Source organism: Pelophylax lessonae, assembly GCF_965119305.1.
Source record: "Pelophylax lessonae genome assembly, chromosome: 3".
NCBI lineage: Eukaryota > Metazoa > Chordata > Amphibia > Anura > Ranidae > Pelophylax > Pelophylax lessonae.
Genome location: NC_138770.1, coordinates 33,620,299 through 33,647,214, shown reverse-complemented (window position 1 = coordinate 33,647,214; position 26,916 = coordinate 33,620,299). Strand labels below are relative to the sequence as shown.

Here is a 26,916-nt window from a genome sequence, read left to right as displayed (position 1 = left end):
ACTGTGAGAAATTGGGCAGTGCAGTTCTAAAAACAAAAACAATCACAGAGCGGGATCTGATCAGTTTTCAGGGTTCATGTATCCCTATGGACAGGTGGATGTACACACAGACCCTATTTAAGCCACGTCCAATATTTAGCATAATTTAAGCCACTACCATTATCGCTTTGCGCGCCACAATTTTTTTTTTAGGTCCTCGGACACACCCACAAAATGAATGCCCGCCCCCAATTAACATACTATTACGCCTACAATGGGTTTCTGGAAAAAGTGTCCCAACATTTTTTGGGGAAATGAGTGGAGCCGATAGCAGAGTCCTCCTGTCACTGATCTGAGCTGAGCTGGCCAGGACCAGACCGGGTTGGTCTTTCTCCTCCCTAGGCTCCCCATATAGGTCGTTCATCCAGTTAGTTTTAGTAAATCCTGACCATTCCAGGCTGTGTCCAGAAGGATTTATTTATTAGAGAGCACGCTGCATGGCTCTGGGCCACCACCAGACCAGACACTGCTTGATGGGCCTACTTTAGGCCTACTTTGCATGACACAGTTAACGTAAATGCACTGTGTTTTTAAATGCATGGCCCACATACCAAAAAATGCAGCAAGCTTGCCAGTGAAGGAACTGCAGGTAAGTTGCAAGGTGCAAAAGCAGGATGGATTTCAAGGCCACTGAAAATTTAAAATGCTGCATGCACCTTTTTTTTCTGCGGGAAACGCAGGCATAGTAGCCCATTCAAATGAATAGGATGCTGTGCCTTTGAAAATGTGGGCCCCCAACCTGCATACCTGTGAATCAGGCCTAAAGCAGTAGTAAAGTCATTTACAAATAAAAAAAAAACTGGTCCGCCTGCAGGTTTAAATCATACCGCACTAGTTTACACATTGACGTGAAAATGGCTGCAATGTAATGGGGCGCTGTGATGTGATAAGGGGTACTGTGATGTGATAAGGGGCACTGTGATGTGATAAGGGGCACTGTGATGTGATAAGGGGCACTGTGATGTGATAAGGGGCACTGTGATGTGATAAGGGGCACTGTGATGTGATAAGGGGCACTGTGATGTGATAAGGGGCACTGTGATGTGATAAGGGGCACTGTGATGTGATAAGGGGCACTGTGATGTGATAAGGGGTACTGCGATTTGTGTATGAAGAAATGCTGTTGGGGGACCCCAGAAGAGAAGGATCGGGGCTGCTCTGTGCAAAACTTTTCCACAGAGATTGAGATGTTGGGGTGTAGAGCTAAATTACATGGGGGGGGGGGGCAAGAAAATGTTTGCCCAGGGTCCAATCCATATTAAAGACGGCCCTGGGGGTGACCCTGCAGAAAATATCAGCGTATCCAGACGACATGTTATTTTCCCTCATAAATCCCATAATTTTTCTACCGAATCTTCTTCACGAGTTTGAGGCATATGGCACTCTGTCCAATCTAAATATCAACTTTACTAAATCTGAAGCTATGGGAGTAGGCTTATCAAACCCCCTCCTCCACCAACTGTGATTGAATTTTAGGCTAAAATGGACAAACTCAGCGCTGAAATACCTGGGCACTCCCATACCACACAAATTTTCACCCAGCTTCACGCTCAACTTTCTCCCCTCCTAAACAAAGTTCACATTCTATAAGATAAATAGAATTATGGCCTCCATTCATGGTTTGGGAGATGCAACATTATTAAAATCTGCATACTCCCTAAGTTCCTATACCTCTTTCAAGCACTTCCGATATTCATCCCTTCACAATACTTTAAACAAGAGGACACCCTACTAGTGGATTTTATCTGGGCACATAAGCGAGCTAGGCTATGTAGGAGACTGCTCTTGCTTCCTAAATGACCAGGTGGACTGGCAGTGCTGGACTTATGCATGTACTGTCAGGATACACAATTGGGGAGACTCAGACTGGTGTTGTCATGGTGAAGCGAAGCTTTGGCCCAGACTAGAACAAGCCCAATGCGATATACCCCTCCATAGAGCTCCATCGTGCCACCATTCACTACCAGACTCCATAAGACGCCATCCCCTCATAGGTCACATGATAAGAACATGCTCTAAATTATTCACACAACTTTCACTTACCCCGACGCACTCGCCACTGACACCCATACTGGGGAATCCCCAGTTTACCCCGGGCTACCAAGATAAAACATTCAGGACCTTGATGGAGTCAGGCTATTTCCAAGCCTCCCATTTTTCAACATCATCTAGTTGGCCTGCACTCAAAGACCTCATGGACTCCTCGGGACCCTACCGTCTAGATTTCTGGAGGGCATTGCAACTCCATAATTTCTTAAACTCATTGCCAGCTCCCAGTAAACGCAACACACAACTTACACCCTTCGAAGAACATTGATCTCAAGACAGAATACTGACACAGGTATTATCCATGACCTATGCATTACTGATCAGACCCCAGGGGACTTACCAACCCCCATTCTTAGCTAAGAGGCAACGGGATTTAGACTGTAACTTTAATCCAGACCAACAAAATCACATCATTCCGTTTATATTTACATCATCCATCTGCATGTAAATACAACAAACCAACTTCAAACTCCTAACAAGGTGGTACCGCACGCCGTCAAGGTTGAGCAGGTTCTTCCCCACACTCACTGATCAGTGCTGGAGATGCCAGGAAGGGCCGGGGGACACTCCTACATGATTTTTGGTTGTGTCCTAAACTAGCGGAGTTCTGGAAGACAGTACATGAAATGTCTCAGAGGTTTATAAACCGACCGCTCCCCAATGACCCTGCTCTCTTCCTTCTCCATGCCTCTAACATCCCGGCCCAGACATATAAAAATTCTGTCATTTGTCACCTTCTAAATGCTGCTAAAATGTGCATCCCTCTTAAATGGAAAAACCCACAGACCTTGCATGTGGCTCAAAAAGGTCGAAGAAATAAATAGAATGGATGGAAAACCTTGTTCTCTCGACACGTCCCCAACACGAACGATATACCAAAACCTGGGGTCAATGGAATATATTTGTCCTCTCTGATGAAGGTTGCTCTTTAATTAAGGGTGGCAATACTAAAGAGACCTCATGTTGAGTTTGGGGGAGCTCTTAAATATTGGTGGAACGTATTGCTGATGTAGGGCCATAGCTTTACCAATGCCAACCCTCCTACCCCCCCCCCCCCCACTTCCACACCTCCTTACTCCTCCCCCCTCATCCCACCTACTTATCCTCTTATGTATCTCTCTAGGTTTCTTTTACTTCCCTCTCTCTTTCCACTACTTATTCACTTTACTCCTTCCATCTTCTTCTATACGTTATACGAAACTGGAACAGACAACTCCGGGTACGTTCTAGTCCTGCATAACTCATCCCATTAGAGGAATTGTAGAACATCTCTTATTCTACGACTGATGTAGATATCAAACGTATAAATGAATTGTCTTCAATGTTGTAATACACTGTCTCAGCATATGTTCTATAAGGAATGTTACTGTTTATTATGCCTGGAAGTTGTCTTTCATATAAATAAAAGAATTGAAAAAAAAAATCAATGGATCAATGATACAACCTTACCCAACCAAACATCACTAAGTAATAATGCGATTGAAATGATGACAATTTTATTGTTTGGAACATGACGTTATATTGAGGAGATGGACCTTTCATATGGTGTACAGTATCTCATTTGTTGGAATATCATGTTATATTGAGGAATGGAGATGGACCTTTAATTTGATGTACAGCATCTCCTCCCTGTTTGTCTGGAAAATTACTTTATATTGAGGAATGGAGATGGACCTTTTATATGGTGTACAATATCTCCTCCTCATTCTCAGTCGGCCACCGGCTCTTTGGTAGGGACGGATTGCACCTAAATGGGGAGGGTGCAGCCGTACTGGGTGAGAGGATGGCCGATAAGTTAGAGGGGCTTTTAAACTAGGTGATGGGGGGAGGGTACAGATGTAGAATTAGCCAGTGGAAATCAATATTCAGAGGGCAGAAATGAGGGCATTAGTGGTAGGGTGTTCAGAGCTCCTAAACCCAGGGTGGGTATGAGGAAAAATCAAGAGAGCAGTCTAAAAACATCAAATGAGGATATATGTAACCGGTCAAAATGAAGAGGTTTGTTTACCAATGCCAGAAGCCTGGCCAGCAAGATGGGAGAGCTGGAGCTGCTGATGTTTGAGGAGGACTTAGATTTTGTGGGGATAACAGAGACTTGGTTTGACAGCTCTCATGATTGGATGGCGACCATTCAGGGGTATTCCCTTTATCGCAGAGATAGAGAAGGTAAAAAAGGGTTAGGATTATGTCTGTATATTAAGAACAGTGTACAGGTAAGTATGAGGGATGATATTAATAATGGAGCTATGGACGAGGTAGAATCCCTATGGGTAGAGCTTCAAAGGGAAGGCACAGTGGGGAAGGTAATATTGGGCGTATGTTATAGGCCCCCCAACCTGAGGGAGGAGGGGGAGGCGGACGTCCTTTTACAGATAGGATTGGCAGCAAGGATGGGAAATGTCATTATAATGGGGGACTTTAATTATCCTGATATAGACTGGGCAGAAGGAACTGCGCATTCAGCCAAGGCTCGGCAGTTCCTAAATGTTTTGCAGGACAATTTCATGGGTCAGATGGTGAATGCACCGACAAGAAACAATGCGGTACTTGACCTACTGATAACCAACAATACAGACCTGCTCACGGATATAGAAATACAGGACAACTTAGGAAACAGTGACCGTAGGTCAATAAGTTTCAGTATTAATTACAGTAATAGGAAACACAAGGTTAATATAAGGACACTGAATTTCAAAAGAGCCAATTTCCCAAAACTGCGCTCGCTGCTAGAAAATATCAAATGGGATAGAACCCTGGGAACAAAGAACACGGAGGAAAAATGGGAGTGCTTCAAGAGCATACTTAACAAGGGGATTGACCAGTGCATTCCAAAGGGAAATAAATTTAAAAGAGCAAAACTAAACCCTGGGTGGCTAAACTCCAACATAAAAATGAATATTAGTGCTAAAGAAAAGGCCTTCAAAAAATACAAGACTGAGGGGTCATTGGCAGCATTTAAGCATTACAAAGAGTGTAATAAGAAATGTAAAGACGAAATCAGGGCGGCTAAAATAGAACACGAGAGACATATAGCGGAGGAGAGTAAAAAGAACCCCAAGAAATTCTTTAAGTATATAAACAGTAAGAAAGCGAGGCCAGAACACATTGGCCCCATAAAAGACGACAAAGGAAATATGGCCACTGAGGACAGAGAAAAGGCGGAAGTGTTAAATAATTTCTTCTCTTCAGTATTCACAAAAGAATCGGGGGCTACACTAACTCAGCTTGTAAGGCCAAACTAAACAACACACCTCAGGAAATACCGCCATGGCTAACAGAGGATAGACTTAGAACTAAACTTGAGAAACTTAACATAAATAAATCACTGGGACCGGATGGCTTGCACCCGAGGGTTTTTAAAGAGCTCAGCCAGGTGATTGCCAGACCATTATTCTTGATCTTTAAGGATAGTTTACAGACGGGTATGGTGCCAGCTGATTGGAAAAAAGCCAACGTGGTACCAATATTTAAAAAGGGGCCGAGATATATCCCGGGTAACTATAGGCCGGTCAGCCTAACATCAGTAGTCTGCAAGATTTTGGAGGGGATGTTAAGGGACCACATACAAGACTTTAGTAATGAAAACTGTATTATTAGTAGTAATCAGCATGGATTCATGAAAAATCGTTCTTGCCAAACCAATCTATTAACCTTCTATGATGAAGTGAGCTGCCACCTAGATAAAGGAAGGCCTGTGGATGTGGTGTATCTGGACTCTGCAAAGGCCTTTGACACAGTTCCTCACAAACGCTTACTGTACAAACTAAGGAAGATAGGTATGGACCATAAGGTGAGTACCTGGATAGAGAACTGGCTCCACGGGAGAGTCCAGAGGGTGATGATTAATGGGGAGTACTCGGATTGGGCGGGTGTGGAAAGTGGGGTCCCCCAGGGTTCTGTCCTGGGACCAATCCTGTTTAATTTATTCATAAATGATCTAGAGGAGGGGATATCTAGTACAATCTCAGTATTTGCGGATGATACTAAACTAAGCTTGCCAATATCTTCTATGCAGGATGTAGAAACCTTGCAAGCGAACCTGAACAAAATAACGGGGTGGGCAACTACATGGCAGATGAGGTTTAATGTTGAAAAATGTAAAGTAATGCACTTGGGGGCCAGAAACCAGAAAGCAAGCTACTCACTAGGGGGGGGGGGGAACCTCTGGGTGAGTCTAGGATGGAAAAGGACCTGGGGGTACTGGTAAACAACAGGCTTGGCAGTGGCATGCAATGCCAAGCCGCTGCAAGCAAAGCCAACAGAATACTGGGTTGTATAAAAAAGGGGATTCACTCCAGAAATAAAGAGATTATTCTTCCACTCTACAAGACTCTGGTCCGGCCACATCTGGAGTATGCTGTCCAGTTCTGGGCACCGGTCCTCAGGAAGGATGTGCTGGAACTGGAGAAAGTCCAGAGAAGGGCAACAAAAATAATTACGGGAATGGAGGACATCAGCTATGAGGAAAGACTACAAGCACTGAACTTATTCTCTCTGGAGAAGAGACGATTGAGGGGGGATATGATATCAATGTACAAATACTGTACTGGTGACCCTAGCATAAGGAACAAACTATTCAGAGAAAGGAGATACAATAAGACACGTGGCCACTCACTAAAATTAGAGGAAAGGCGGTTTAACCTTAAAATGCGTAAGGGGTTCTTCACTGTAAGAGCAGTAAGGATGTGGAATTCTCTTCCACAAGCAGTGGTATCAGCATGGAGCATCGATAGTTTCAAAAAACTATTAGATGGGCACCTTAGAGACCACAACATACAGGGGTATACAATGTACGGTTAACAGCAAACACACACATCATAGGTTGAACTGGATGGACTGATGTCCTTTTTCAACCTCACTAACTATGTAATTTGTTTGGAACAAGACGTTAGACTCAGGCATGGGCAGAAGACCCAAAACTCATAACCTAGGTGCCTATATCATGCACATTTTTTTTGCCAGCCGAATCCCAGAATCTCCATAAATCCAGTCTAGAGACATAAATTGTGTCTGCAGCACAGAGAAGGAAGATTATCCAAGAGAAATACAGGAATACAGGATGGGGAACACAGCTCAGGAAAGTGACCAGGGTATTACAGGCTGATATCACCCAGTCCCCGCCCTACTCTGGACCAATCAGTGAGCAGTATGGGTGGAGGAATGTATTTACTGTTAATGACCCACCTGTGCTGATCTCTGTAGGAGTGTCCTCCTCTATAAATGTCCCCGTTATTCCATCCTCCTCCATAGACTGCTGATCATCCCTCACATACGTTTCTTCTTCTTCTGCTTTAACCTCAAATTCTATATCGATTGGATCTCCACTCTAAACCAAGAAAATGAAAGAATATCATCTGTAAAATATAAGCTTTATTATTGTGACATCACATAAAAATACACACATTGTCTCCATGAGTCTGTGTTTTATAATCTCTGTCTCACCAACCTTGTAACATTGAGGGATGGTGTGACCTTCCTGTGTGGAATCCCGGGAATACAGAGGACGGGGACATCTCTCTGGTGGGTTCCTGGTATTAGGTGGCTCCATCATATCCTTGTGTCCTTCTGAAAACTCCTCCATCACTCCATACTCCTCATCCTCCTCTTTATACTCTTCTTTAACATCAATATTATCATCCCCGAGGTTTCCTCTCTGAATATATAATAAAACATTCATTGTAACAAATATACTGTGTATAAATCAGAACTACCAATAATTATCAATCATCTACCTGATGATGGTGAGGGATGGTGTGACCTTCCTGTTTGGAATCCCGGGAATACAGAGGACGGGGACATCTCTCTGGTGGGTTCCCATTACTGGATCCATCTGTAGGAAACACACACACTGACTGAATACATTGTTTCTATGTGTTTATCAGATGATGGGGGATCTAGGTGGATCCTCCGTACTGCTCTCTCCTTTACAATAAAGTCTCCTCTTACCCGGTGATGTGAGGGGCGGCTGATTCTCCATCATGACGTCCTTGTAGAGATCCTTGTGTCCTTCTAAATACTCCCACTCCTCCATGGAGAAATAGACAATGACATCCTGACACCTTATAGGAACCTGACACACACAATGATACAGTCACCATCCAGACACATCCCTTGTCTGTTACTGGATAATGTCCCAGAATTCACAGCACCGCTCACCTCTCCTCCGTGATCTCTCTGGTGACTTCTAGAATCTTCTTTGTATTTCTCTATTCTATCAGGGAGGGAGGTGGAGGCAATGTGATGGTCATATGATCTCCAGACTTCACAGGAGGAAAACTCTAGATCTGAACACAAATAGTAAAATCAAATGAAATTCCCAGAATCCTCCTCACCATTCAGGTTTCCACTTGATTAAAGCCCCACCTCAGACTGAGGTATAATTTACCCACACAGGACCCCCTCACTACGCAGGGTAAAAGCTTGTTGCAGGCATTCTGACATCATTACATACAACGCAGGACCAACAGACCCACTTTGCTAATGAGGATGCCAAGGGTCCGCCCACATCCTAAGAGCATCAGAAAAAAAAAGCCAGATGGATGGACATTGGGGGGGGAGGAGCTGTGAGGTCAGAGTGATATCATAGGACATATAGACTCTGGATGGAGGGACATTTGGATGGGGAGATTTGAGGGGCCCTCTATATGAGTCTCCTGTGCTAACCAAATCATTGTTCCTGGGTGCCTCCCACTTCTCCTAAAATGAAGAGTGAACTTTGACCTTTACCATACAGAAATCTGTCAGGAATGTGGAAAGTAATCTCTCATGTGAGCAGGTGACGTGCGGAGGAACGGAGTGTAAATAGCAGACAATTTTCTCCAGAGCTTCTAATGGTGGGGATGGATTCCGCTGCATGCTGGTGCCAACTTTCCACCCCCCAGGGTCACTGTAGGTGTGGAGAAAAGCTGTGTAAGAGGATATGGAGGAGAGATGAGGAGGAGATCCAGGAATCAGGATAAAGGTCAGGACAAGCAACAGACGAGCGCATCCAAGAGATGAAGCCGGGGTCACTACACAGAAAATCAATCCAAGGAAACAACAGGCAGGACGAGGAATAGCAAGAAGGAGCTCAGAGACAAATGGGAGATTATCTCAGCATGACTTACATAATGGAGGGGGGGGGGGGGGGGAGGAAGTCACTTAACCACTTAAGCCCCGGAAGATTTTACCCCCATTCCGACCAGGGGGTATTTTGCGATTCGGCACTGCGTGACTTTAACGGACAATTGCGCGGTCGTGCGACGCTGTACATAAACGAATTTGACGTCCTTTTTTTCCCACAAACAGAGCTTTCTTTTGGTGGTATTTGATCACCTGTGCGATTTTTTGATCACGCGCTATAAAAAAAAAAAGAGAGTCAACTTTGCAAAAATAGCAATATTTTTCACATTTTTTTATATGAAATTCCCCCAAAAAAAAATGTAAAAATCAAAATTTTTTAAAATTTTCGGCCAATTTGTTTTATGCTACCTATGTTTGGTAAGAAAAATCGCAAAAAGCGTATTTTGATTGGTTTGCGCAAAAGTTATCGCGTTTACTAACAAAGGGAAAGATTTTTGTCATTTTTGTTGTTTTTTTTTTTTAACGCGTAATGGCGGCGATCTGCGTTTTTTTTGCGGTACTGCGACATTGCGGCGGACAGATCGGACCCTTGACTGACATTTTTGACACTTTTGGGGTTACCAGTGACATTTCTACAGTAATCAGTGCTATACATATGCACTGTTACTGTAAAAATACACTGGTAGTGAAGGGGTTAACTTTATTTGGGAGGGAGGGGCTGTGTGTGTCCCTAGGGGCATGGTTTCTACTGTGATTGGCTGTGGCTTCAGCTGTAAGGACACTGATCAACGGATCTACATACTAGATCCGAGTGATCAGTGTCTTTGCAGCGAGGAGAATGACAGGCAGTTTGTTTACACAAGCTGCCTGACATTCTCCCTCTCCCCCGCCGATCGCCGAGTGGCCGGCGGACATCGGGTCCGCTGGTCACACGCGCGGGGGGGTCCGTGACCACGCGGGAGCGCGCGCTCGCTCCCTAAACCCTCACAAGCAAGCAACGTAGCCCTACGTTAGTTTGCCTGTGAGGGGCTGACCACCGACGTAGATAGTCGTGCGGCGGTCGGCAAGTGGTTAAGGCAGTGGTCCTAAACCCTGGCCTACAGGGCCCACTAACAGGCCAGATTTGCAAGATAACTGAAATACATCCCAGGTGATATCATTTGCTGCTCAGTGATTGCAGTACTCTAGTCTGCATCTCCCCAAGGTAATACCTAAAATCTGGCCTGTTAGTGGGCCCTGTAGGCCAGGGTTGAGGACCACTGACTTAAGGTGACCATAGATACATGGAAATTCAGTTGGTTCAGAAGGGATCGGTCACATTTCCATCCATGTGTGGTCACTGCCGGATAAAAGTCACTCCATCAGTGGCTGCAGCCAATAGCTTCATCACTGATCTGTGTATTCTGAGAGCGGAGGAGCGCCCCCCATTGTCAGAATACAATAGTGCAGCGGGGAGGATTCCCCCATCCCCCTCCAATGTGTGGATGGGGGAATCGCTTCCATTTTTTCACTTATCTCGCTGGCTGAATGATAAAACTGAACCATGTATGGCTAGCTTTGAAAGCAAGATATATTAATCATCAACTGATCCCCCTGAAGGGCTTAATCTATGTATTACCTGCTCTGCTGCCAATTCCTGCATTGTCTTCTCTCTCCGTCCTACCAAATGGAATGTCCTGTCTGTAGCTGACATCACTTCCTGTCTGTATTCCATAGAGACTTCCTGTCTGGGTAGAAGTGAGATCACCACCGTGTGGAGCTCAGAGTAACTGCAGCCCTGAGAACCGTCTGGTAGTGTGAACAAGGCCTTGTGCTGTGTGTGTATGTACTGTATATCCTTCCCCTTTCTCTCCTCCCTGAGTGTGTATGAAGAGGCGGAGCTCCTGCTGAAACAGCGGTCGGAGGAGGAAGCCAAGTCTAGGAGGGAGACTGACAGAAAGGGCAGCAGACTTGCAGGAGTGAGCGAGGAGTATCCAGTTCCTTTGCCATCGAAGGTGAGGAGTGTGTGAAGGATGTTTGTGACTCTGGTAGCTGAAAAGCTGGGAGTCATATTGCTCTGGTGAATGGGGAAGCACTACTAAGGGGGCGCCCTCACCATCACATGTGTAAGAGGTGGAAGAAGGCATGGCTACACTACAGCTGGCACAGTTTGGAGCACGGAGAACTTTCACACCTTATCAACTTTTCATTAATTTGTGGACTTTTTTGGAGCAACAGAACTTTGTTGAAGCAGATGCAAAGTGGAAGCAGTGGACTTGAATAGATCACTATATTGAGCAAAAAATATTGTATGATTACATGAATTTGCACAGGTTATTACTTTATAGAAAATATAAGATAACGAAGTAGGTGTAAAGTGGAAGCAGTGGATCTGCAGGGAACAGCATCTTGAGCATAAAGCACTTTATATTGTATGTCATGCCTCCAGCATAAGGAAATAATTAATGCTATTGGAACTTGCAATGCCAATATTGTCCCCAAGATGCCACTGTGACATAGACTGTTATACAGCACTTTATGGTACTTCCTGTTCTCTATTGCTGGATTAGTTCCACCCCTCTCTGAGAGAATCTCCATTTTAGATTTACCTCAGGAAGGAGCAGACAGCATCTGAGGTTGCTGTGGGAAGATACCTGAACCCCCCTTTGAAGCATCGCTGGTATGCCTATGAACTGTTGGTTATATACCCAATGCATATACTGTTTATGTTTGTATACTGATTATATGCCTTTATATGTTTATTTACAGTTTCACCTCATATTCACAATCCTATTCGCATATCCATTCTGACTTGTAACCTGTTCATGTGACCACCATTCTTCACTGGAATAAAGCCTTAAGTTACAAAAAGACTGGTTATTGTAGGATTAAAGGTTTAGCTGTATGTTGAGCTGCACACGCCTGGGGCATACGTGTAGTGAGAACAGAACAGTGAAACAGCGGCTATCCAGCAAGTGGGATTTAGGACAGAGACTATACAGAGGCCTGCTACCCTGCCAGCGCAGTCATCTGCATATGCAATACAGCAGTCTCTACACAGTCAAGCATCCCTGCAAGCAACATGTCACATAGCCAGACATCTCCACTCAAGACAAGGTCCCGAGTTTCCGGCTCCTCTAGATCTTCCTCCGCAAGCAATGCACTCGCCATAGCACGTGCGAAAGCTGAAGCCGCCAAGGCGCGAGCAGCCTTTACTGAGCAAGAAATGCAGATTAAACAGGAGAAAGTGAGGTTGCAGAAAGAGGCAGAGGAAGCTCTCCAAAAAACGAAAGAAGAGGCAGAAGAAGCCCTCCTAAAAGCAAAGAAGGATGAAGCCTTCCTAGAAGTAAAGAAGGAAGAAGCCCTCCTAAAAGCAAAGAAAGAAGAAGCCCGCCTAAAAATGCAGAAAGAGGCAGAGGAGGCCCTCCTAGAAGTAGCCCTAGAGAAACTCGCCGTAGAGAAGGAAGTAGCAGCAGCCATAGCTGAAGGAGACGCCTTAGAATTAGCTGTATACCCAAGAAGTGAACGCAGCAGACGCAGCAACATTCTCGATCCAGCAGCTGAAACTCCAAATTCTCTACAACAAACTTCAGATTACATCAATCAACATTTTAAGACAAGCAGTGTCAAAGATGACGTCAAAGAGACAAGCCAAAGTCACCACACGGTACTGCCGCAAGTCAGTGACAAGCCTCAAGCCTGCAAACGGGAGAAATCCGTGCAAAGTGACGTCACCTATGACAGACTTCCCATAAGTGAGATAATAGAATCACCTTCTAATCGCCCTCCAGAACCAACGTCCAAGCCAGAACGGTACATCAGAGACCAGCTTGGTGCCAGCAAAAGGTATGACTACACACAGCCATCTTACCAAGTCAACACACAACAGGCTAACCAAGCCACCATAGACTTTGCAAGGTTCTTTGCACGACGCGAGTTAGTCACCAAAGGACTTGAAAAGTTTAATGACCTCCCTTGAAACTACAGAGCCTGGCGGTCATCCTTTCAAAACACTATCAGAGACTTAGGGCTATCTTGCAGCGAAGAGATAGACCTCCAGATCAAATGGCTTGGAAATGAGTCTGCCGAGCACGCCAGGCAAATCAGGACGATAAATATAAACTACCCAGACACTGGTCTTAGAACAATCTGGGATAGACTTGATGAGTGTTATGGTTCAGCGGAAGCAGTAGAAAATGCATTATTCAAAAGACTTGATAACTTTCCCAGAATACCTAGCAAAGCATACCATAAACTTAGAGAGTTAAGTGACTTGTTAATGGAACTTCAAGTAGCTAAATCTGAGGGGGACTTACAAGCACTTGCATTCCTTGACACAGCCAGAGGTGTCAATCCCATTGTGCAAAAGTTACCCTATAACTTGCAAGAGCAGTGGATTACACACGGATCCTGATATAAAAGACAGCATGATGTTCCATTCCCTCCTTTTTCTGTTTTTGTGGACTTTGTGTGCCAGCAAGCTAAAACAAGAAATGATCCAAGTTTTGATTTTACGCTGTTGTGTGCTGCTCCTGTGGGACTTAACCCTCGCAAACCTCCAGTAGCAGTACACAAAAAGAGCACAGGAAATGCTCGCTTATTCCAATCTCAGGCTGCACAAGATTGCTTCTAACAGCAAAGAGGTAATGGAAGCTTTCCCCGCTCAAGACCATTTCAGTGATCTAAAGGACTTAGATCTGGGTACAGACTCTTTACCTGTACTACGCAGTCTAGGTCTACTTTGGGACTTGAAATCCGATTCCTTTACCTTCCAAGTAAATGGAGAAGAAAGACCCTTCACTCGCAGAGGTGTCTTGTTTACAATCAATAGCCTGTACGATCCATTAGGATTCGCGGCACCTGTTACAATTCAAGGTAAAGCCTTGCTTAGAGACTTGATTTGTGAAACATCCGACTGGGATGCCCCACTACCCCTTGATAAGAGGAACTCTTGGGTACAGTGGAGGGACTCTCTATCAGTCCTATCTGATCTCCATGTTTCACGCCCATATGCTCCTGTACCTTCTACAGAGATACAGAGTCAAAACCTTTGCATATTCTGTGATGCTTCTGTCAAGGCAATAGCTGCTGTGGCCTACTTAAGGACTGTTGACACTACAGCACGATGCCACGTAGGATTCATCATGGGCAAAGCAAGGCTTGCTCCACACCCCGAGCATACTATACCTAGGCTAGAACTTTGTGCTGCAGTACTAGCTGTTGAACTAGCAGAGCTAATAGCCTCAGAGATGGACATTGACCTCAAGGATGTTCAACTCTACACAGACAGCAAGGTAGTTCTAGGCTACATCTACAACGAGACCAGACGTTTCTACGTTTATGTCAACAACAGAGTGCTGAGGATTAGGAGATCCACTAGTCCAACACAATGGCACTATGTACCTACTGACTACAACCCTGCAGACCATGCTACAAGAGCTGTTGCTGCATGTAACCTTAAAGACACAACATGGTTTACAGGACCTGCATTCTTGTACGATGCAGAACAAACTTTTCCTAAAAGTGACACGATTGAACTAATAGATCCAGACTCAGATACTGACATCCGTCCTGAGATCTCAACATTTCATACTGCAACTTCAGGTTGTCAGCTTAAATCTGACAGATTTACCAGATTCTCAAAATGGAAGACACTTGTTCGAGCTATTTCTTGTCTTATCCATATAGCTCGCTCCTTTAAAGGTGACTCAAACAGCTGTGACCGCAAGGGATGGCACCATTGTCAAAGGATCAGTTCAGTATTAGAGCTACAGCAGTCTCAGGATCTTATCATCCGCACTGTATAGCATGAAGCTTATGCTAAGGAGATTGACTGTACCTTGAACGGAAAACCTATCCCTGAGAAAACTCGACCCGTTCCTTGATCAAAATGGACTTCTTAGGGTTGGTGGTCTTCTAAGGCAAGCCAACCTAGAGTCAGACGTGAGTAACCCTCTAATAGTTCCTGGTCAGAACCACATCGCTTACATGATTGTATCACATCATCACTCCCATGTAAAGTGGAAATCAAGATCCAGAGAATCAAGGAGACAAAGTTGTTCCTCAGACCAGTTTCTGAACCGATCTTGCTGTTATCATCTGAGGACTAAATAGTGTTACTAAACAGTGGTATCTGATGATACCAGGCGGGGAGTGTCATGCCTCCAGCATAAGGAAATAATTAATGCTATTGGAACTTGCAATGCCAATATTGTCCACAAGATGCCACTGTGACATAGACTGTTATACAGCACTTTATGGTACTTCCTGTTCTCTATTGCTGGATTAGTTCCACCCCTCTCTTAGAGAATCTCCATTTTAGATTTACCTCAGGAAGGAGCAGACAGCATCTGAGGTTGCTGTGGGAAGATTCCTGAACCCCCCTTTGAAGCATCGCTGGTATGCCTATGAACTGTTATGTGGAAAAGGGGGGAAAGTGGGACTTTAAATGAGTTTTGCAACCAGGCATATCTGTTTCCAAATGAGTATCATATAAAGCCCCTACACAGGGAGGGGAACCCAACAAGAGCTGACATAAATGTACAGATATGAAGAACCATATTTATTAATCACATATATAACTAATACAAAATGGGGATAATGCACTCATTTCATGTACAATAAAATCCATAAAATTAATAGGTTACATCTGACATCAATTTCTCTATAGATACAGGGTCTGGAAACATGAGATACTTGAAAACGGCTGAGTAAATATAGGCTCTACGCGTTTCGTGGACCTCCGTCCACTCATCAGGAGCTTGAAGAAAAACAGTATCTAAAATACATAAAAAATCTCAATTATACCAAAAATATTAGGGAAAAAAGAAAAATGGGGAAAGGAGAGGAAAAAAAGAGGAATACATTTGTATGGAATGGGCACTACCTGAGATGGTGTCACATATCCAGAAGTATTCCAATTGGGAAAAATGAAAAACGAAGGTTGATCCGAGAAATGCCTGACCCGGGGCTGAGGCACGGACATCATCCAGCACGCAGGGGAGAAAGAGCAGTAACGAAGTGAAGAGCCAGTGGATGGTTGATAATGGATGTTTTGGAATCAAAAGAATCTACAAATATATATGCGCTTAATTTGTTTGTTATATGTTCCTTCAAAATAAGGAAACTAATTGATCTGAAAGCCACCACCAGATCTTGTTGAGACATAATAAAAACCAAAGAATGTGGGAAACATTGCCAGAAAAAGTGAACATACCAGATAAAGAAGGGTGCAGAGAGAGCAGTGATACCAAGCTGCATATCTCCAAGTGAGAAGAAAAGTGAAAAAAGTAGTGAAAAAGTAGCCTAACCACAAGAGAAAAAATAGAATGGGGAAAGAAGTGAGAGGACAAAGAAACAAAAGGGGTGCATGTCTGTCCCATAATAGAAGGGAATGCAAGAAAAGTGCATATTGAGAATAATGTGAGTTAAACCAGAACCAGAAGGATACATACCAACAAGTGCACCTCCACAGTGGGAGGATAGGAGGAATTAGATGGCAATGTGAATTGAAATAACCCAGCTGCATGTCCCGATGGGCGAGGATGAGTCCATGCCAACGCCATAATGGCGTCTGGTCTATATAGGCGGAAGTCAAACCTCCCACAACCGGTCAGCTGACCGGATGTTGGTCGGAGAGGAACCGCCACAGACGCAGATGAAAAAAGCGTAACCATGGAAATATGACGCCGACGGGCGCCAACTCCATGGTGAGCAAATTATGGCGCCGATGGTTGTAGCACAGCCCGACTCCCAACCTGGATGCGGGAAGGCAGAGGCAGGTGCAGGGGAGGAGCGGCTAACAACCATCGCAGCCCCGGAACCAGAGCCCCGGACCAGTCCCCGTGATTCAGGTCCACTCTATAATGGGGACAAAAAATAAGGAAGCTCAAATGGCTAAAAAACAATTATAAACAGGGGATGAAAGGTATAATGAGAAACAAAAATAGTATTGGACTAAAAGCTTAAAGTGGCAGACCTCTTCAATAAACGGGTGTCTTCCACCCAAAATATTTGCAAAAAAGAATCAAGCGCATATATATTTGTAGATTCTTTTGATTCCAAAACATCCATTATCAACCATCCACTGGCTCTTCACTTCGTTACTGCTCTTTCTCCCCTGCGTGCTGGATGATGTCCGTGCCTCAGCCCCGGGTCAGGCATTTCTCGGATCAACCTTCGTTTTTCATTTTTCCCAATTGGAATACTTCTGGATATGTGACACCATCTCAGGTAGTGCCCATTCCATACAAATGTATTCCTCTTTTTTTCCTCTCCTTTCCCCGTTTTTCTTTTTTCCCTAATATTTTTGGTATAATTGAGATTTTTTATGTATTTTAGATACTGTTTTTCTTCAAGCTCCTGATGAGTGGACGGAGGTCCACGAAACGCGTAGAGCCTATATTTACTCAGCCGTTTTCAAGTATCTCATGTTTCCAGACCCTGTATCTATAGAGAAATTGATGTCAGATGTAACCTATTAATTTTATGGATTTTATTGTACATGAAATGAGTGCATTATCCCCATTTTGTATTAGTTATATATGTGATTAATAAATATGGTTCTTCATATCTGTACATTTATGTCAGCTCTTGTTGGGTTCCCCTCCCTGTGTAGGGGCTTTATATGATACTCATTTGGAAACAGATATGCCTGGTTGCAAAACTCATTTAAAGTCCCACTTTCCCCCCTTTTCAACAATACACATTTAGGGATGGAGGCAACCAGACATACATTTTGTGACAGATCTCTTCCCCCTCTTCTTTTTTGCAAATATTTTGGGTGGAAGACACCCGTTTATTGAAGAGGTCTGCCACTTTAAGCTTTTAGTCCAATAGTATTTTTGTTTATCATTATACCTTTCATCCCCTGTTTATAATTGTTTTTTAGCCATTTGAGCTTCCTTATTTTTTGTCCCCATTATAGAGTGGACCTGAATCACGGGGACTGGTCCGGGGCTCTGGTTCCGGGGCTGCGATGGTTGTTAGCCACTCCTCCCCTGCACCTGCCTCTGCCTTCCCACATCCAGGTTGGGGGTCGGGCTGTGCTACAACCATCGGCGCCATAATTTGCTCACCATGGAGTTGGCGCCCGTCGGTGTCATATTTCCATGGTTACGCTTTTTTCATCTGCGTCTGCGGCGGTTCCTCTCCGACCAACATCCGGTCAGCTGACCGGTTGTGGGAGGTTTGACTTCCACCTATATAGACCAAACGCCATTATGGTGTTGGCATGGACTCATCCTCGCCCATCGGGACATGCAGCTGGGTTATTTCAATTCACATTGCCATCTAATTCCTCCTATCCTCCCACTGTGGAGGTGCACTTGTTGGTATGTATCCTTCTGGTTCTGGTTTAACTCACATTATTCTCAATATGCACTTTTCTTGCATTCCCTTCTATTATGGGACAGACATGCACCCCTTTTGTTTCTTTGTCCTCTCACTTCTTTCCCCATTCTATTTTTTCTCTTGTGGTTAGGCTACTTTTTCACTACTTTTTTCACTTTTCTTCTCACTTGGAGATATGCAGCTTGGTATCACTGCTCTCTCTGCACCCTTCTTTATCTGGTATGTTCACTTTTTCTGGCAATGTTTCCCACATTCTTTGATTTTTATTATGTCTCAACAAGATCTGGTGGTGGCTTTCAGATCAATTCGTTTCCTTATTTTGAAGGAACATATAACAAACAAATTAAGCGCATATATATTTGTAGATTCTTTTGATTCCAAAACATCCATTATCAACCATCCACTGGCTCTTCACTTCGTTACTGCTCTTTCTCCCCTGCGTGCTGGATGATGTCCGTGCCTCAGCCCCGGGTCAGACATTTCTCGGATCAACCTTCGTTTTTCATTTTTCCCAATTGGAATACTTCTGGATATGTGACACCATCTCAGGTAGTGCCCATTCCATACAAATGTATTCCTCTTTTTTTCCTCTCCTTTCCCCATGTTTCTTTTTTCCCTAATATTTTTGGTATAATTGAGATTTTTTATGTATTTTAGATACTGTTTTTCTTCAAGCTCCTGATGAGTGGACGGAGGTCCACGAAACGCGTAGAGCCTATATTTACTCAGCCGTTTTCAAGTATCTCATGTTTCCAGACCCTGTATCTATAGAGAAATTGATGTCAGATGTAACCTATTAATTTTATGGATTTTATTGTACATGAAATGAGTGCATTATCCCCATTTTGTATTAATTATATATGTGATTAATAAATATGGTTCTTCATATCTGTACATTTATGTCAGCTCTTGTTGGGTTCCCCTCCCTGTGTAGGGGCTTTATATGATACTCATTTGGAAACAGATATGCCTGGTTGCAAAACTAATTTAAAGTCCCACTTTCCCCCCTTTTCCACAATACACATTTAGGGATGGAGGCAACCAGACATACATTTTGTGACAGATCTCTTCCCCCTCTTCTTTTTTGCCTATGAACTGTTGGTTATATACTCAATGCATATACTGTTTATGTTTGTATACTGATTATATGCCTTTATATGTTTATTTACAGTTTCACCTCATATTCACAATCCTATTCGCATATCCATTCTGACTTGTAACCTGTTCATGTGACCACCATTCTTCACTGGAATAAAGCCTTAAGTTACAAAAAGACTGGTTATTGTAGGATTAAAGGTTTAGCTGTATGTTGAGCTGCACACGCCTGGGGCATACGTGTAGTGAGAACAGAACATTGTATATGAATTTGCACACGGTTCAGTTTACTTAATTTATTGATAAACACCATAAGATGAATGAAGAAGGTGTAAACCTAGACCTAGGGAACATAAGGGAGGTGGAGTGGCAATCCTCCTATCCTCACAGAGCACCTTCCAGTTTCTTCCCTCTCCTCCCTCTCATCATTTGAAGCTCACTGTATACGTCTATTTTCTCCAATCTCCTCAACAATTGTTGCGATCTATCGGCCCGCTGGACCGGTATTAACTTTCCTTGATGACTTCTCTGCCTGGCTGTCCTACTTTCTCTCTTCTGAAATCCCCACAATCATTCTCAGTGACTTCAACATCCCTGTTACTACGAACACTTCTGCTACTTCCAAACTTCTCAGTCTAACCTCCTCATTTGACCTGAAGCAATGGATACACAATGGATAGAGGCTTCTACTCACTCTGGTGGCAACACCCTCGGCCTTGTATTCTCCCACCTATGTACTCCATGCATCCTCTCCAACAATCCTCTCCCACCATCTAAACACCACTAGGGATGGGCGAGTGGTTTGGGCGGAGGAGAACTTCACCAATCACCCAAATTTTCTGTGTGCTCTGTGTTTTTTTTTTTACTATTTACATCCCGCCGAGTGCACAGTCAATAGGTTGTAAAGAAGGGAGACCGGGAAGCCTGCCGCTGCGTCCTTAACAACGAATGAGTCCCCACTGATAGCAGAATGTAAAAAAAAAGAATTGCCGGCAAGAAAAAAATTGGGGAAAAATTGGCGTGGGGTCCCCCAAAATCCATACCAGGCCCTTTGGGTCTGACATGAATTTTAAGGGGCAATCCATGCCAAAATTTAAAAAAACAAATGGCATGAAGTCCCCCAAAATCTATAACTGACCCTCATCCAAGCATGCAGCCTGGCAGGCCAGGAAAGGGGGGGGACGAGCGAGTGCCCCCACCTGAATCATACCAGGCTACATACCCTCAACATGGGGGATGTGCCCTAAAGCACCTTGTCCTATGTTGATAGGGACAAGAGCCTCTTCCCCAAAACCTTGGCCTGTGGTTGCGGGGGCCTGCAGGCAGGGGGCTTATCAGAATCATGAAGCCCCCTTTAACAAGGGGGCCCCCAGATCCCGCCCCCCTGTGTGAATGAGTTTGGGGTACATTGTAAGAATAAATGAGGCTATGAGCCCATTTTTCACAATTCCTTCTACAGAAAAATCAAAAAAACAATGTCCTCCAATGTAGATCCGTCGTCAGTCATGACACCCACTGCACCTCTGGACCCCAAAAAAGAAAACACTCCACCCTCAAGGAATGACAGCCTAACAGTTCTTAAAAAGGTAAGGAGCAGGGCCACCTGATGATATCATGTGGTGGCCCGCCCCCTTGTAAAGGAACTGACTGATGCATGCTGGATCGGTGACATCATAAGGGGCAGGGCCATCAGGTGACATCACCTGTGTTCTATCAGAAAACCCTACCCCGTCAGATTTCCCTACCAACGTCATTTCCGATTGAGATCAGCTGTGGATTCGTCATGCAGCAGCTGTAGCCACGTCACACGTCCTATTGTGCGTGCGCAGAATAGGTAGGGAAATTTGATAACATCGTAAAGGGTCAGACAAAAGTCCTACTGCGCATGCGCACCAACTGGTCGGGCAGTGGCATCTCTTATAACAAACATCCATCCGATCTCCATGGCCCACACTGTGCCGACCCGAAAATCCGGTCTCCATGCACCACACTGCGCCGACCCAACACTGCGCTGACCCGACAATGAGACATTGTCGGCTCGGCGCAGTGTGGGCTATGGAGATCGGATGGATGTTTGTTATAACAGATGCCGCTGCCCGACTAGTTGGTGCGCATGCGCAGTAGGACTTTTGTCTGACCAGTTACGATGGTATCAAAATTCCCTACCTATTCTGCGCATGCGCAGTAAGACGTGTGACGCGGCTACAGCTGGTGCATGACGAACCCGCACCGGAAATGACGTAGGTAGGGAAATCTGAGGGGGTAGGGTTTTCTGATAGAACACCGGCAGACGGAAGGAATATATTGTATTCATTGTGTTTATACCTAACTAGGAGATTGATGTTGATAGGCATTTGGGGGAGGCTTTTTTTTTTTCAAATGTCATGTTAAGATCGTCGGGGGGGGGGTGAATCGAGATGGCAATTTTTTTACGATTAATCGTGCAGCTCTAGTAGCTACAAGCCTGAATGTGTTCCCTGATTGGGTTTCCTCCACTGCCCTATGAGAAGCCTCTCACAGGAGCCAGAGGGGAGACTCCCCTCTCAGCAGACACACCTGGAAACCAGGACACCCTGACAAGAAATCATGACCCTGCTGTTAGGCAGACAAGGCCCCACTATACATTTACCTAGCACCTACCTGTAGGGTGCTACAGATCATCTAATCATTGGTAAAAAAAGAAGACTCGGCACAGAATATTGTACAAAGAGTTTTTATTGTACAAGATCAGAATAACCGATTACCACACAGTAATGATATGAATAAAATAAAGCTTAAATCTTTTATCATAGAATTAACAAATGTGTCAAATGTATTAATAATCATACATTGGTTGGACCAATAAAAAGCCGGCTACTTCAATAAATCAAAAAGGAGCAACAACATGAAGAAACCAATTGAAAAGGTTCACCAGTGAAAGATAAATCCTGATTGGCTGCTGTGGGTTAATGCATGTTACAGTGATCTTTTTCCATCCAGTAGGTTAGATCTATATACATATTTATAAGTAGAACACAAAAAGAATAAAGCATTTCCCGTTAGGTCCTCATGCAGTTCCATGATAGGCCATGTATTGTCATGATTTCCTGCCTGTTGCCTCATGTGGGGAGGGATCGGTAAAGGTAGACACAGCTGAGTCATGATTTTACCACCCCCTTAAGCTTAAATGGCAGCCCGATGGGGCGGTACACATGGCACTGCAATTTGCGGCTGCTGCAAACCTCACACCCCCCGGTCACATTGGGCAATGCTATTCAACTGAATGGGGTTGTGCCGCAACAGCCCCGATGCATACGGTTGCAGCATACTGGCGTGGGCTTTACAGGGTTAACATAAGGTCTCCCAGCTGCCTGCCAACCCCACAGCAGGTCAGAGGGCGATGTGGGTGTAAAGCAACCCCGAGTGGACTGTGGTGGTTCCACATTTGTTTATGGACTAAACAGTTCCACCCGTTACAATCCAACGTCCATTTCCCGTAGTACCAGCAGGGGGTGCACTCTGATGTTTCATTAGATTTCTTTTATTTTTACACTTTCCCGCACTCTGAACATGAAAACGGAGTCTCTAATATAAGTGTGAATTCTTTGCGGTTTGAAGCGTACATAAGGAGTGAAACATTTCCCGCACTCTGAACATGAAATAGGACGCTCGCCCGTATGAACTTTCTGGTTTCTAAGAAATAAACCTTTGTTTGGAAAACATTTCCCGCACTTGTAACATTAAAAAGGACGCTCACCTGTGTATAAGTAGGAGTTCTTTCTTAGTAAAACATTTCCCGCACTCTGCACAAGATTAGAGACGCTCGCCTGTATGAACGTTCTGGTGTCTAACAAGTAAACATTTGAGCGCAAAACATTTCCCGCACGCTGAACATGAATAGGGAAGATCACCTGTGTGTATTCTCCAAAGGCTAAGAAGGTTTATTTTATTATTAAAACATTTCCCGCACTCTAAACATTAACAGGGAAGCTCACCCCTGTGAATTCTCTGATGGCTAAGAAGGTTTCCTTTATGAATAAAATATTTCCCACACTCTGAACATGAATAAGGAAGCTCACCTGTGTGTATTCTCTGGTGCCGAAGAAGGTCTGCTTTGTGACTAAAACATTTCCCGCACTCTGAACATGAATAGGGACGCTCCCCTGTGTGTATTCTCTGGTGTCGAAGAAGGTCTGCTTTGTTACTAAAACATTTCCCGCACTCTGAACATGAATAGGGACGCTCAGCTGTGTGTATTCTTTGATGGCGAAGAAGGTTTCCTTTATGATTAAAACATTTTCCGCACTCTGAACATGAATAGGGATGCTCCCCTGCGTGAATTTTCTGGTGCTGAAGAAGGTTTCTTTTTTGACTAAAACATTTCCCGCACTCTGAACATGAAAAAGGTCGCTCCCCTGTGTGTATTCTCTGATGGCTAAGAAGGCTTACTTTCTGATTAAAACATTTCCCGCACTCTGAACATGAAAAGGGACGCTCCCCAGTGTGAGTTCTCTGGTGCCTAAGAAGGCATATTTTTTGATTAAAACATTTCCCGCACTCTGAACATGAATAGGGACACTCGCCTGTGTGTATTCTCTGATGGCTAAGAAGGTATCTTTTTTTACTAAAACATTTCCCGCACTCTGAACATGACAATGAAATCTCTCCTGTATGGTATAAAGAAGATTCCCTGAGATGAGATGGTTTCCCGCACCCGTCGGCACTGTCATATATTCGAGGACTATGTGAAGTATCAGGAGATTCCAATGATCTCCTCCAATGGTGAGGTGTGTCATGTATATTATGAGGAACGGGATTTACTTCTGGAGAAGATGCCATGTCATTATCTTCTGTAGTCACATCTTCCTCCGATGTCCTTCTATTCCCACCACAGAGTCCGTCTGTCAGAAGACAAGAAAAATTACCAAGAGTTTTCCACACTCATATACACTGCTCAACACTTTATAATCAGAGTATAGCATCAAGTCAGGGAAACTCCTGGGATATTTATCTGGTCAGTCAAGTAGCAGAGGGGGTTGTTAATCAGTTTCAGCTGGACAGGGCCGTAGAAGGTCCTTAACCCATCAGCAGAACCGGTATCTGCTCCTTTGTGCAAGGAGGACCAGGATGAGCACTGCCAGAGCCCTACAAAATGACCTCCAGCAGGACACTGGTGTGAATGTCTCTGACCAAACAATCAGAAACAGACTTCATGAGGGTGGCCTGAGGGCCCGACATCCTCTAGTGGGCGCTGTGCTCACTGCCCGACACTGTGGAGCTGGATTGCCATTTGCCGTTGAACACCAGAATTGGCAGCTCCACCACTGGCACCCTGTGCTTTTCACAGATGAGAGCAGGTTCACCCTGAGCACATGTGACAGACGTGAAAGGGTCTGGAGAAGCCGTGGAGAACATTATGCTGCCTGTAACATCGTTCAGCATGACCGGTTGGGTGGTGGGTCAGTGATGGTCTGGGGAGACGTATCCATGGAGGGACGCACAGACCTCTACAGGATAGACAATGGCACCCTGACTGCCATTAGGTATTGGGATGAAATCCTTGGACCCATTGTCAGACCCTATGCTGGTGCAGTGGGTCCTGGGTTCCTCCTGGTGCACAACAATTCCCAGCCTCATGTGGTGAGAGTATGCAGCCAGTTCCTGGAGGATGAAGGAATTGATGCCATTGAATGGCCCCCACACTCACCTGACCTGAATCCAATAGAACACCTCTGGGACATTCTGTTTCAGTCCATCCGATGCCGCCAAGTTACACCTCAGTCTGTTCAGGAGCTCAGTGATGCCCTGGTCCAGATCTGGGAGGAAATACCCCAGGACACCATCCGTGGTCTCATTAGGAGCATGTCCCGACGTTGTCAGGCATGCATACAAGCATGTGGGGGCCATACACACTACTGAGGACCATTCTGAGGTCCTGCAATGACATTTCACCAAAATGGACTCGCCTGCTGCATCATTTTTTCACTTTGATTTTCGGGGTGTCTTTGAGTTCAGCCCTCTGTAGGGTGATAATTTTCATTTCCATCAAACGATGTGGCATCCTTTCCTTCCTAACACATTACCCAGTCCATACCAGTATAGATCCTAACACATTACCCAGTCCATACCAGTATAGATCCTAACACATTACCCAGTCCATACCAGTATAGACCCTAATGCATTACCCAGTCCATGCCAGTATAGATCCTAACACATTACCCAGTCCATACCAGCATACAGTAGATCCTAACGCATTACCCAGTCCATACCAGTATAGATCCTAACACATTACCCAGTCCATACCAGTATAGATCCTAACACATTACCCAGTCCATACCAGTATAGATCCTAACACATTACCCAGTCCATACCAGTATAGATCCTAACCCATTACCCAGTCCATACCAGTATAGATCCTAACGCATTACCCAGTCCATACCAGTATAGATCCTAACCCATTACCCAGTCCATACCAGTATAGATCCTAACCCATTACCCAGTCCATACCAGTATAGATCTTAACCCATTACCCAGTCCATACAAGTATAGATCCTAACCCATTACCCAGTCCATACCAGTATAGATCCTAACGCATTACCCAGTCCATACCAGTATAGATCCTAACCCATTACCCAGTCCATACTAGTATAGATCCTAAAGCATTACCCAGTCCATACCAGTATAGATCCTAACACATTACCCAGTCCATACCAGTATAGATCCTAAAACATTACCCAGTCCATACCAGTATAGATCCTAACACATTACCCAGTCCATACCAGTATAGATCCTAACGCATTACCCAGTCCATACCAGTATAGATCCTAACACATTACCCAGTCCATACCAGTATAGATCCTAAAACATTACCCAGTCCATACCAGTATAGATTCTAACACATTACCCAGTCCATACCAGTATAGATCCTAACACATTACCCAGTCCATACCAGTATAGATCCTAAAACATTACCCAGTCCATACCAGTATAGATCCTAAAACATTACCCAGTCCATACCAGTATAGATATCCAGCATGATATTTTTCCCCATTGAGATCTGATGTGTTTTCAAAGTGTTCCTTTCATTCTTTGGAGCAGTGTATGGGGGTCGAGCATTTCAAAGTGTAAAAGAGATCTGTGGTGGAACTGGGTGCAATCACAACACCAAACTATGACAACTAACCAGATCAATGATACCACCCAACCAAACATCACTGAGTAACCTTTAACCCATACTTCCATAATTACCCGAGCTGATATCTGGAGAAGTTTCTTCCTCTTTAACTGCGTCCATCATCCCAACCTCCTCTGTAAAATGCTGATCACCCCTCACATACGTCTTTTCCTTTATAACCCCAATTT

General features: G+C 44.4%; 2 protein-coding genes and 1 pseudogene across 3 annotated transcripts in view; 1 reads left to right on the top strand and 2 right to left on the bottom strand.

Annotated features, from left to right (window-relative positions):
* Positions 1 to 26,916, bottom strand: part of LOC309550783 (uncharacterized protein) — a 492,521-nt gene that overhangs the window by 33,708 nt on the left and 431,897 nt on the right. The window contains exons 2-4 of the mRNA XM_082251119.1: positions 8,035 to 8,372; positions 7,821 to 7,918; positions 7,531 to 7,741 (exon numbers count right to left, since the gene is read on the bottom strand). Coding sequence (XP_082107245.1) covers positions 7,531 to 7,741; positions 7,821 to 7,918; positions 8,035 to 8,119 — 394 coding nt within the window. The 5' untranslated portion in view covers positions 8,120 to 8,372. The remainder of the gene's footprint in view (positions 1 to 7,530; positions 7,742 to 7,820; positions 7,919 to 8,034; positions 8,373 to 26,916) is intronic.
* LOC309550278 (uncharacterized protein) overlaps positions 1 to 26,916 on the top strand; it is a gene marked incomplete at its 5' end in the record, with an annotated part of 397,814 nt that overhangs the window by 227,996 nt on the left and 142,902 nt on the right. The window lies entirely within an intron of this gene.
* The window catches only part of LOC309549945, a 215,401-nt pseudogene that overhangs the window by 66,364 nt on the left and 122,121 nt on the right, over positions 1 to 26,916 (bottom strand). Inside the window, exons 6-8 of the transcript in view lie at positions 23,503 to 24,201; positions 23,312 to 23,406; positions 16,887 to 16,989 (exon numbers count right to left, since the gene is read on the bottom strand). The product of the transcript in view is annotated as an uncharacterized misc_RNA (transcript). The remainder of the gene's footprint in view (positions 1 to 16,886; positions 16,990 to 23,311; positions 23,407 to 23,502; positions 24,202 to 26,916) is intronic.